Consider the following 11,934-nt stretch of genomic DNA (forward strand, 5'->3'; position numbering starts at 1 on the left):
TCATTTTCCCAGACTGAAACTCTGCGCCCATTAAACGATAGCTTCCCATTTCCTTTCTCATGCACGGGGAATCGTACAGGACTTGTGTTTGGGGGTCTGGCTTATGTCACTTAGCGTACTGTCTTCACGGTTCAGCCAGGCTGGAGCACGTGTGAGATTTCATCCTGTCAAGACTGAACGTTTCATCGTGTGGATATAGCACGTTGCGTTCACTCACCTGCGGTTGGGTCCCTGCCCTCCCCCTTCCCCCCAACATACAAGCGCTCCTTCACTGGTTTCTCTTTCAATGGATGAAGTTCTCTCTTTCACCAAGTATCGAGGCCCTTTGCAGTCTCCAAGCAGCCTCACCACCCTCACGTCCCACCTGGGGCTGCAAGGTCGGTCCCGTGTCGTCCACTGGCACAGTGGGGCCCCCGGAACACCCCAGATAGGGGCTGGCACGTGTGAGGGGGACCTGAGCACTCGTTCAAGAGCCTCCTTTGCTATGGGAACGGGGAACGGGGTTGGATTCTTAGAGGGGAGAAGGCCGTGCCGTTGTCAGCGCGCTAGGAGGCAGACTGCAATCAGACTCCGGTTCCGCCCCGCGGCCCCGCTCCGGTGCCCCCTCCCCGCCCCTTGGGGCCCTGCAGTTTTTCCGGTCTCGCTGCTCCTGGCTCAGGTCTTTTCTCCACTAACGAGGTAGTCGTATCGCCCTGGTGGCCTCGTGGGTCCTTGCTATTTGTCCTCCTCTACGAAGATTAGTTCCTCATTGGCCACAGGTTCTCCCGCGCCGTAACAGCACCGCCACGTGTTCACTCACAGGGCTTGCCGATTGGCTAGCGTCGCAACCCGCCCCCGACTCCCCCTTCCTCTTCTCATTGGCTCACTGAGCCCAGGGACCTACCCCGTCGCCCGGGTGCTCTCCACCTCGGACGCTGATTGGCCTAAGTAAGGACTGAGGGAGGGCTTGGAGACTGCGCTCGGAGGGAGCTAAACTTGGCGTGCAGGCTGTCAAGTCAAGCGTGCCTGAGTAGGTTCAATGGCGTGGCAGGGGCTGGCGGCCGAGTTCCTGCAGGTGCCAGCGGTGACGCGGGCCTACACCGCAGCCTGCGTCCTCACCACAGCTGCCGTGGTGAGCGGGGCAGGCGGGGCTTACAGCCCCTGGTGGGGTTCAAGGCATTAGGGAGGGTCGCCGGGGTCACCGCGTGGGTGCCAGAGACAGCCCCTGATTCCACAGCAGCTCGAACTCCTCAGCCCCTTCCAGCTCTACTTCAACCCACACCTCGTGTTCCAGAAGTTCCAGGTGAGGCCCGTGGCCCCTCGCCCCTCCCCCGGCCCCTCCGGTCCGGCCCCTGACCGCCCGTCACCTCCCCGACCCCTGCAGGTCTGGAGGCTGGTCACCAACTTCCTCTTCTTCGGGCACCTGGGATTCAGCTTCTTCTTCAACATGCTCTTCGTGTATCCTGTGCCGCGGGGACTCGGGTGGGCGGGTAGGGGGACGGGCCCACTGGGCTGGGAGTTGCCGCCAGCGGGGAAACTGAGGCCCCACGCGGACGGCATTTCCTATACCATCGCTGCAGCTTTCGCTACTGCCGCATGCTGGAGGAGGGCTCCTTCCGCGGACGCAAAGCCGACTTCGTCTTTATGTTTCTCTTCGGGGGCGTCCTTATGACAGTATCCTTCCCTCCTGCTCAGGAACCTCAGGCGTGGCTCCCCGAGGTTCAGCGAGGGGGAGGGGGAGGCCCGAGGCCCCATATGAGCGCTTAGGCTGAACTGAGCAGCTACCCTGCGCTCAGCTCCAGGGGCCAGAGATAAATCTTCAGTGCTGCGCCCAGAACGCAACAGGGAAAGCGCAAGACAGCCAGGTGGGGCAGGTGGGGCAATGAGCCTTCAGTGCCAACAACCGGGACAAACGGACAAGGAGCGGCAGTGGTCGGTTCCTGGAACGAAGTGGGTAGGTGGCAGGCAGATCACATGGGGCCTGAAGGCCAAGGGCTCATCTGGATGGAGAATGGGCCTCACAGTAAGAAAGGGAGCCCCCTGGAAGGACGCCTGGGGCTCAGGAAGTCAAGAGGCCTTGGGCTCGGCTGAGACCTGCACCATGGCACCTTGACTCCTGCCCAGCTGCTGGGACTCCTGGGCAGCCTGTTCTTCCTGGGTCAGGCCCTCATGGCCATGCTAGTCTATGTGTGGAGCCGCCGCAGCCCTCAGGTGAGGGTCAACTTCTTTGGCCTCCTCACCTTCCAGGCACCATTCCTGCCCTGGGCACTCCTGGGCTTCTCACTGCTGTTGGGCAACTCGATCCTCGTGGACCTGCTGGGTGAGCCTGCCTGTCCCTCCTGCCCACTCCATCTGGTCCCTCCCTCAGGACAGGCTGCTCATGCCCCAGGGCCCCCTTCCACCTGCTCAATCCTATCTCTTTTTGCAGCCCGTGGGCTGACAGCCCCTCACACGGCCAGCAAGCTGGTGCACAGGGTCTGCATCAGAGGGGCTGATCTGCTGAGGCCTGAGTGGGTCCTGTGGGGGTGGGATGGACTGGAGGGGTTCTTCTCCATGGCTCCTGCATCCCAGCGTTCCCTGGGCCTTCCTTCCCCAAGTCTTGCCTGCTTCTGAGCTCTTTAAGCCTGTCCTCCAGGGCCAGCCCCGAGGTTACTCTAGGCTGTGCAGGGTGGCAGTGTGTTGCTGTCTTACAGGGATTGCTGTGGGCCACATCTACTACTTCCTAGAGGATGTTTTCCCCAACCAGCCTGGAGGCAAGAGGCTGCTGTTGACACCTGGCTTCCTGTGAGTGTGGGAGAAGGACCCCCCCCCATGGCTTCCCATCTGTGAGGACCTGTGCTGGCCTCAGCTCAGTGTGGGTCCCTCGACAGGAAGCTGCTATTGGATGGTCCTGTGGAGGACCCCAATTACCTGCCCCTTCCTGAGGAGCAGCCAGGACCCCATCTGCCACCCCTGCAGTGAGCCTGCCCTGGACCAACACCCAAAGCTTCCAGTAGGCTCCACTTTCCCCCCTTCTCTTGCTTACAGCAGACCAATCTGTCCTGGAGGCTGGGTCCATACAAGAGCCCACCTAAATAAACAGTCGCCTGCAGCCTCTGGGCCCACAGCCTTTGTTCCCTATTTTGGCCGTCACATCTTCCATGCCCTTCCAAGTCTACCCTTTGCTCTTGCCCCCTTTCCTCTCAGCCCAGTTGTAGGTGATAAGGCAGGGGGCCCAGACAGGGCAAAGAAGCTGCCCATGGATACCCAGCAAGGCTCTGATCTCACAAATGACAGACACAGAGTTCTTGTTCCAGTCCTGCCACTGCCATGGGGGACTGACCCTGGGCCTTGTTTTCTGGCATTCAACAAAGAGGTCGGTTAGATCAGCAGCTAGGATTAGGACCAAGCCTGTTCTAGAGATGCTCCTGCCTGTGATACCTTTGGAATGATGCCCACCCAGCCTCTCTCATCCTCATTGACAACCTTGCTAAGTGGGCTTTCGCTTCATTTTCCAGCTGGTGACCTGGAGGTCCCATGAGGTCAGGGGCAGAGGAGAGCCGGAATTGGACCCTCTGCCCTCTGTAACCCCAGAGCCTTGAGAAGTTTCGCCTTAGCAAGTCCTGTGTCTGGCTAAGGCAGTCTCCTGGGGAGCTGTCCCTGCCATTTAAGCTAGCCTGTGTGAGCCTCTTCCTCCCTCTCCTCCCCTGAACATGGGTATTATGTGGGGCCAGCTTTCCTTGTTGCTCTAGACCTGTGCACACTGGCTTCTTCCGGACGCTCAGTGGCACAGGGCTCCACCAGCCAGTTTTTTTTCCGGTACAGTTTCTATTTTGAACTCGGGACCTTGTCCTAGCAATGCAGGCAGTGGCACCAATGAGCTAAAATCCCCAGCCCTACACAGTTTGTCATTTTTATGGTAACAAAAATGTCCTGTGAGTCTGACCTCAATTTTGTAGTGAAACCTGGTGAAACAACAGCTTCAGTGTAGGCTGCAGTACTTAAAGGGCACAGAAACAGGCAGGACCTGGCAGCATCCTATCAGTTGCAGCAGAGGGCTGCTGCGTGCTTCACGGATCAAGCAAACCCTTTAGCAACAGAGCCTGTTCCTTTCCAAAGCCAGTGGCCTGGAATCTTCTCCGTTGCTTAGGGTCTTCCCAGAAAGCCTAGCTGTCCGTTTGCTGTGGGCCTCTGGAAAGTTCTACTCTGACAGGCAGAGGCCCCAAGAGTACACTTTCTGGGAACAGTTCTTGGATATGCTCACAGTGGCAGGCTCCCTGGACCCTGGCAACCAAGAGCCCCGATCCCTACTCAAGCCCCAGCTCTGCCCCACATGGGCTAAAGTTGGACACCAGGTTGCACAGGGCCCGTCTCATGCTCCCGGAGGAAACAGTCTGTGACCCTCAGCCCTTCCAGCAGCCAAGAGTGGCAGCAGCCTAGTGCTGGGGTGTGGAACCACTGTCTTCAGGAAGAGGGGCCCTGTGTCCAGTTTACCAAGTAGCTCTTGGCTCAGCAAAGAAACCCACATGTGCCTAAGTACATTCTTCGAAGTACACACTTCTATAGTACAAACAAGGACACGGGTCAACAAGCTCATCAGAAGCATAACTGGGAAGGGGTTGGGCGCTTGCTTCTCTGCACCATACATCAACTCCGAAAGCCAGAAAGGGCTGTTTTCATTTTCCTCACAACAGGTCTTGGGAGGTAGCAGCTGGCCTGGGCCACAGGTGTGGATGGAACCCATCAACCTGTTTTGTGTGGGCTGCTGCAAGTGGAACAGGCTGCCTTGTATCCAGGCTGGTGACATCCAGGCAGTGCCCACGTGGCATCAGGCCCTCTGCCTGCCCAGGACTCCAGAGTAGCAAGGCCCCTGGCTGGTGGCAGCTCATTTGAATATAGCAAGGTATCCCAGGGGCAGGATAAGAGCTGGCAGGTCCTTCCCATGCCCAGGCAAAGGGACAGAAAAGGCTGTCACCGAAAGGGAGGGGGGTCCCTGCCCTAGGCCTCATGGCTGCCTCCTTTCTCCTCCTCTGCAAGTACTTGTTCGGCCGGTGGACAGATGAACAGCTCGAAGGCCCAAGGAAAAGCAAGGATCAGGTTCTACCTCAGGGGCCCTTAGGGTGCTTTCTGGGTAGAGTCAGAGAAGGGTGAGGCTTGGCATGCCAGCCTTGGTCCCATCACCCCCAGGCACACCTAGCTCAGGACCACTCTTGACACGAAACCCCACTCCAACCCCGTGCTCAATTCTGGGGAACAAACCCGGGTCTCTCTACCAATGAGCTACACCCCCAACTCTTCATTCTTTATTTTGGGGCAGGGTCCTTCTAAGTTGCCCAGGCTGGCCTTGAACTTCTGAGTCTCCGGCTTTAGTTTCCTGAAAAGCTGAGGTTATATAGGTGTGTGGCACCATAACTGACCTTTCCCATTATTATTATGCCACCACACTCAAAAAACTGAGTATGACCTGTTGTTGCCTTTTATTTAAAAAGTATCGCTAGCCCTGCCTGGGGCTCCTATACAAAAACATAACACAACCCAAAATGAGACGTTTTCCTGACCCCAGACACTGGGGGACGGTGCTGCGAAGAGGGGGACAGGATTGGGGCTCGGCAAATGGAATGTATGTTGGGGGAGGGCGACCTGGAGGTCCCCCAACACCTTCTACCCCCACCCCAATCTTCGGATGGCACTAAGCTGTCCCCTTGCCAGGAGAGGAAGGAGAGGGGTCCTCCAATCTTCTGAGCCGCTCCATGAGAGCTGAGCATTGGTGGGCTGGTCACCAGGCTGGGGCAGTGTTGGCGAGGCGCCTCATCCGCCTGAAGGAAGGAACGGGAAGGGGCCGGTCAGCTGCAGCCAGACCCAGTCCTGGGCAGCTGCCCTCCTGCAAGGCTCTCCAGAGCAGCCAGGTGTTCCCCGGACCCCCCAGGCCAGCAGGGCCACTCCCAGCCCTCTTAGCCCTGTCTGTCTGCTGTGCAGGCCCTGCGCATCTCTTCAGGAGCATTGACACCTGCTCTGGGCACATGACCTGAGACCTCCTCTTGTCCTCTGTAGGGAAACTCACACTGGAGGCCAGATAAGGCCTTATCACCCAGCAGCCCGCCTTTGGCAAGGCAGGTTCTTCCCCCAGCCTACAGTCCCTGGAGAAAGACGGCCCTGCTCCTTCTTGGGAAGATGAGTGCTTGTGAGCAGAGCCCAGGCCAGGGACAGGTCACCTTGTATTTCTGTCCTGGTCTCGGATCTTCTTCTCCATCTCAGCATCAGTCAGGGTCTCTAGCAGCGGGCACCACTGGTCAGCATCACCTGTGTTCCGGATGGCAATCTCTACCGTGGGCAAGGGGTTCTCACTGGTGAGGGGAGGCAGGGAGAGAGCAATGGCCAGTTCACAGAGCAGCAGCTGTAAAGTCCGGGGAAACGGCTGCTGCTTGTCCCTCCACCCCAGCAGATGGATAGGGCAGGTGGAAAAGCCCAGGCCCTTCTCCATGTTCCACTGGCCTCTGTTGCAGCCTTCCAAGGCAGCCTTAGGGACAGGGTCAGCTGGGGGATGCTCCTGTAACCTGAACCTCCAGGGAGTAGCCAGAGATGCTAGGACCTCCCTCAGCAACAGCGCTGCCCATGACCCCATGGCCTCCCTTCAAAGCAATTCTCAACAGGCCCTTTGTCTGCCGCCTCAGCGTCACCATGTCTGGGAGACTGGGCCGGGGGTGGGGTGGGGTCGGGTCGGCGCTGGTTACGAAGGTGACTCCCCCTGACAGCAGTGTGGCTGGGCCGACGCTGTCACTGGAGCACAGCCAGAGGCAGAGGCCTTTCTGCCTCACTCAGTGTCCATCAGGAACTACTTATTAAGGAGACAGTTTGGAGGGGTGAAAGAGCAATCTGCTCTACAGATCCTGACACCCCCAGGCCTACTTCACAGGAGAGGTTGGTCCGTCTGCTCAGGACCAGACAGCTGGTATGCAGAGAGAGAGATCCAGAAACCATATCCCTGGATCACACTCCCCGCCGTGGTCCCTCAGACCACCCAAGTCCACCCCAAGGAGCCATGTGGACCTCCCCTGGCCACGTGGACACAGCAGTGGGAGTGAGACAGCATGGGCAAAGGCTCTGAGGGAACAGGGGACGCGCACAGGAACACATGGAGGGAGGGATGTGGCTGAGCCACTGCCTCTTTGGAACACGATTTCCAAGTCTGCCAACAGGAAGCTAAGGAGGTTCCCACAGGAGGCACTAAACCCCTGACCTGACAGAAAGCCTCAGAACAGGCCCTGGCCATGCTCCTACCCTTCTGTCCCATGGTCACCACTCCAGCACTGCATGCTCCTTTTCTCCTCTAGCTGGGCAGACTCCTTGTCCCCTAGGGCTCAGTCCCCAGACAAAGGCCTCCTGGCTCTACCAGAGCACTGAGGTACGTGCCCACTTGCATGTACCGCCCTGTAGCACCTTCTCAGCTCTGGAAGGGCAGACAAGGTCTCCTCGACACTGATGGGGTAAAAGAAGGCGTGTACTTGGCTGGGCTTCCTGAGTTCTCACCTAGGATATGGGTCAATATCTACTGCTGTCAGGGTGGTTGGATAATTTTCATTTTTTATTCATTTTATTTCATTTTTCATTCTTCATCTCTTTTGTGATTCTGAGGATCAAACCCAGGGCCCCACACGCTCAATTGTTATCAAAGAGTCAACATCCATCCATTGAGGAAGCTTTCTATGAGCCAGGTAACTTCTCACATAGCTTTCCTCAAGGTTATGGGACTGACTGGCTGAATAGAAGTGTCGCCCCAGGTGGGACAACAGAGCTTCACTCAGCACCTCACTGCACATGCCCTGCAATGGCATCTAAGGGCCCTTTCTGGCTTAAGAAAGTCAGGTGGGCTCTGTGCTCCTCAGCTTTGGGGTCTCAGGGACTCGGCCCTGATCAAGGCCAGGGTACTGGGTGAGACGGACACTACAGATCAGAGCTGCCTTGGCTTTCTGGTGGAAGCAGGCCTGACCTCTTCCTGCTGAACCTCAGCCCACAACATCCACACCCACAGGGCCCAAGAGGCCCGGAAGCCCAATCTTATGCTGGTGACTCAGACACCAAAGACCTGACAGCTCCCACCCCCTGTGGTCCCCCAGGGATGACTATTCCTCAGCAGCTTGGTTTGGCAATCCAGGAATGGCCCAGCCACAGACCCCAGCCCACGTGAAGGAAGCAAAACATGTTTTCCTCTGAGTTTAAACAGGAGCCAGCAAGCAGAACTGGAGGCCCCTTTGTTTACCTCCCTTTGACTCTGGGAAGATTCCACTCCAGTGGGTTTATTCTAAAATAAGAACTGCTTAAGCCAAGCCAAGTATGTAAGGACAGGCCAGGAACCAACACTAGCCCGTGCCTGCCTCAGGTTTGGGAGGATTTGTAGACAGAAAGGCGCTGACCTGAGTCCAAGAAGTCTGGTGGCCGCAGAGGCCAGTGTGCTCCCACTCTGAAGGAGCTGTAACTCATGGGCTTTGAGGCTGCCAGACCCCAGACACTCCCACCTCCCCAAAATGTCAGCCACCCAGGCAGGAAGGTCCTGCCTCATGTGACAGTGGGACTGATGCTTGTGTAGTGGCTTCAGGTTTACTTTCAACGTGATCTCAATTCTGTGACCTCATTTATTAGGCAAGCTGAAGATCTTTATTAGCCCCACTCTAATAATGACCTGCCCGAGGCTACTCAACTACGGGCTATTCTACATCACTCTATGTCTGCAATCAACACTGCCCAGGGGGCCAGGGATTTAGCTCAGTGGTTCTGCTACCCGCTTTGCAAGCACAAGGTCCTGAGTTCGATACCTGGCACCAAAAAAATACCTCCCAGGCCTCCAGGATCAACTGATTTTAGACAAGAAAGCCCAGTCCGCTCATTGGGGAAAGTGCAATCTTTTCAACACAGTACTGAGACAACATGACCCTGAATTAAGGAATGGCTTATCAGACATGCCACCAAAAATACTAGCAATGAACTACAAAATAAAGTGGACTGCATTAAAATAAAAATCTTTGTGTTGCAAAGGACACCGTACAGAAAGTGAAATGGCACCAGTGTGGAAGTGTACTCCGTAATCCCTGCTATTTAGGAGACAGGAAGAAGGGACTGCAAGTCCAAGGCCACTCGAGGCTAGAGAGATCCTGTCTCAAAAGAAAAAATAAAATGGGCTGAGGATAAAGCTCAGTGATAAGGCATATGCCTGGCAGGCACAAAGCCCCAAGATTAATCACCAGTACTGCCAAGAAAAAGGAAAAAAAAAAGCAGCAAAAATGCAAATCAAAACAAAAAAACCCCACATCATTAGTCATTAGGGAAATGCAACTCCAAACTACAATTACCCATTAGGATGGCTATGATCAAAAAGACAGATAATAAAAAGTGCTGGCCAAGATTTAGAGAAACTGGAACCCTCAAACTGCTGGGTGAACATAAAATGCAGCTGCTTTGGAAAATAGCAATCCTGCATAACACTAAACAGTTACCACATGATCCCGCAGTTCCATTACTAGGTATGTATCTGAGAGAGTAAAAACAGACTGTCAAACAAAAAGCGAAGGTCCAGAGTTCGATCCCTGGTACAAAAAAAAGAAAAGAAAAGAAATAACCTGAAGGTAGGGCCAGCAGGACATGGCAGGGCTGACAATGGTCTCTCAAGAGGAACAGTTAAGAGGTCCCTGGTTTCTTGTCACAGTCCTGTTTCCCTAGACTGTCGTATCTAGGAGGTGCCAGCCTTTAAGCCAAAGGTCCCCAATCTGTCCAGTCAGGCCTCGTCAACTGTGGGGAGCAACCCAGATGCCCAGAGGGACATGACACACTGAGTGGGCTGTGCCCCGTGTAGACTTGAACAGGCTCGACAGGCTGGGAAGACACAAGCAACCCTCCCTGATGCCTAAAGAGGTGCTTGAAATACAGTCTCCAGGCTGACCACGGTGGAGGGGATGTGTGTGCGCGCCCAGGTCTCTAGCAGGGTGACACTACGTTTAATCCCAAGGATCTGAAACCTCCACACTCAGTACTAGAGATGACAGTGGGCCAGGGGTCCAGAATGCAGGTAAGTAGTCACCAAAGGTGGGATGTCTGGGTCCTGACCTGCCACTACCAGGGCTCCATATGGGTCCTGCTCTGGAGCCACTCTGAGAACTGCACACAGCCAGGAGCTTAGCAAGGAGCTGAGACTGATGGCTCTGGTCACTCGGGGTTCAAGGGGGAAGGTGCTGCACAGTATGGCCCAAGGAAAGGCGGCCAAGAGGCCCCCGAAGTTTTATCTCCAGAGCTCTGACGACGCATGGCCTTGGTGGCTGCCACGCTGCCAGGTGAAGGCCAACACCTCAGGGTCTGGCTACTGGAGCGGCAGCTTGCCACGTACGTACACCTGTGAGTCTGCAGAGAGGTTTCCAGTTCTGCGGGTGTCTGGACTGGGGGTTCCCAGTGTTGATGTCACTCTCAGGATGTGCAAAGAAAGCATCACCGTCCCATAGGACGCAAGTCGACTCTGGGGAGAGGCCACTCTAGAGTGGCTCTTCGCCTGTGAGGCCTGGCTCTGTGCAGGGTGAGTGGACCCACGACTGCACCCACAGGCAGGGTTCCCCCAGGAATGCAGAGGCCTGTGTTGGACATGAGGTCTGGGAGGCACAACCACTCGGGCTCAGCGCACGCTGTGGGTGTGCCTCATTCCTTCTCTCTTGCTCAGATTTATAGGAAGCTATAAGAAAGCCGCCTCGTAGGCTGTCTGGGAAAACAAGCCAAGACAAACCTGCTACAAGCCCCGTGGATTGTCAGGTCTTTGCAAAAAGACCTTTGTCCTTGCTCTTCCAGACCATTTCAGGCTTTTCACCCTGAGGGATGAACACAAATGTGGACAACGACGACCACGGTCTGGAGGACACAATCAATCCTACGTCCTGTTGTGACACAATGGATACCTGGCGGTAGCCCACCCCGCAACACAAAAGGTGCTCAGAAGCAGGGTCAGAACTGCGCGCCTTCCCTTTCCGCATGGATGGAGAAGGCGGATAAGCTCAGACTCTCCTAGTACAGAAGCCACTGGACTAAGGTTCCCCCTTGGGGAGACTGAAGTGGGAGTGGAATGGACTCTCAGCCAGCCTGATGCTGCAAGGCAGGGATCAGGATGATCCGTCCCCTCCGCTTCCACAGCTCCCACTATGGTTCCAGGCTCGCACAGTCACTAAATGTTCTCTGACGAACAAAAGCAGAGACATCCAGCACAAAAGAGCTACCAGAGGGCTCCCTGGTATTCACAAGCTGAGGAGGGACCTTAGGACAGGGTGGCCCCGACAGCAAACAGCGTAGGCAAGAGCCTAGGCAACAGAGGGCACAGAGGGCCAGGGATTTAGCTCAGTGCCAATGCCTGAGTTCAATCCCCAGTACCACAAGAAAAGTGTACATAGAGAGAGGTTTAAGCACGGTGATGGCTGGGGAGGGGCTGCTGTGTGGAAGATGGAGAATGGAGGGCAGAAGGCCTCAGGGGTGGCCGTAGGAGGACCTGGGACCTAGGGGGACAGTGGATGTAAGGATCTCAGGTTCACTAGCAGAGCACTGTATCTTTCTTTACTGGGCAGGCCACGGGGGCTTCCAATACACCACCTCTTTAGCTCCACCCCTGCCTGCATGAGGAGCACTGCTGAGACACGAGGCAGGAGGACGACAGAGATGCAACTGGGCCATAGCCAGGTCACTGCGAAGCTCTGTGAAGTTGCGAAGCTGCCTGTAATCCCAGCACTTGGGAGGCTGAGGCAGGAGGATCACATTCTGAGGCAAGCCTGAACTACTTAGCAAGACCCTGTCTCAAAAAACTGAAGGCAAGGGCCGGAGGTTTAGCTCAGTGGTTCTGGCACCTGCTTTGCAAGTGCAAGGACGAGAGTTTGATTCCCTGGTACCAAAAAGAAAGAAAAGACAAACAAACAAACAAACAAAAACTAAAGGCAAAAAAAAAAAAAAAAAAAAAAAAAA

The 11,934-nt window shown here is 55.7% G+C and overlaps 2 protein-coding genes across 4 annotated transcripts in view; one reads left to right on the forward strand and one right to left on the reverse strand.

Moving 5' to 3' along the window:
• The first annotated feature begins 928 nt into the window (after window positions 1-928).
• Derl3 (derlin 3) lies at window positions 929-3,091 on the forward strand. Of its 2 annotated transcripts, none has more exons than XM_010603930.3 (7): window positions 929-1,111; window positions 1,217-1,282; window positions 1,364-1,437; window positions 1,560-1,653; window positions 2,104-2,299; window positions 2,673-2,763; window positions 2,850-3,091. In XM_010603930.3, exons 1-7 carry the CDS (start codon window positions 1,019-1,021, stop codon window positions 2,938-2,940), a joined length of 705 nt encoding a protein of 234 aa, XP_010602232.1. In that variant the 5' UTR covers window positions 929-1,018; the 3' UTR covers window positions 2,941-3,091. The 2 variants fall into 2 exon arrangements, with proteins under 2 accessions (XP_010602232.1, XP_010602233.1); XM_010603931.3 differs by having other exon boundaries at window positions 1,220-1,282.
• A 2,307-nt stretch (window positions 3,092-5,398) lies between these two features.
• The window catches only part of Smarcb1 (SWI/SNF related, matrix associated, actin dependent regulator of chromatin, subfamily b, member 1), a 27,900-nt gene continuing 21,364 nt past the window's right edge, over window positions 5,399-11,934 (reverse strand). For both annotated transcript variants that reach the window (XM_010603934.3, XM_010603933.3), the window contains exons 7-8: window positions 6,171-6,302; window positions 5,399-5,774 (exon numbers count right to left, since the gene is read on the reverse strand). In XM_010603934.3, coding sequence (XP_010602236.1) covers window positions 5,735-5,774; window positions 6,171-6,302 — 172 coding nt within the window. In that variant the 3' untranslated portion in view covers window positions 5,399-5,734. The remainder of the gene's footprint in view (window positions 5,775-6,170; window positions 6,303-11,934) is intronic.

Source organism: Fukomys damarensis, unplaced genomic scaffold (genome assembly GCF_012274545.1).
Source record: "Fukomys damarensis isolate Sample0158 unplaced genomic scaffold, DMR_v1.0_HiC HiC_scaffold_12, whole genome shotgun sequence".
NCBI classification, from domain to species: domain Eukaryota; kingdom Metazoa; phylum Chordata; class Mammalia; order Rodentia; family Bathyergidae; genus Fukomys; species Fukomys damarensis.

Bases quoted from the DNA above. Each gene is read 5' to 3' on its own strand.
- Derl3 (XM_010603930.3), top strand. From the start codon at position 1,019: ATGGCGTGGCAGGGGCTGGCGGCCGAGTTCCTGCAGGTGCCAGCGGTG. The intron at 1,438-1,559 runs GTATCCTGTGCC...CCATCGCTGCAG, and splicing joins TTCTTCAACATGCTCTTCGT to CTTTCGCTACTGCCGCATGC. The intron at 2,764-2,849 runs GTGAGTGTGGGA...GTCCCTCGACAG, and splicing joins CTGTTGACACCTGGCTTCCT to GAAGCTGCTATTGGATGGTC.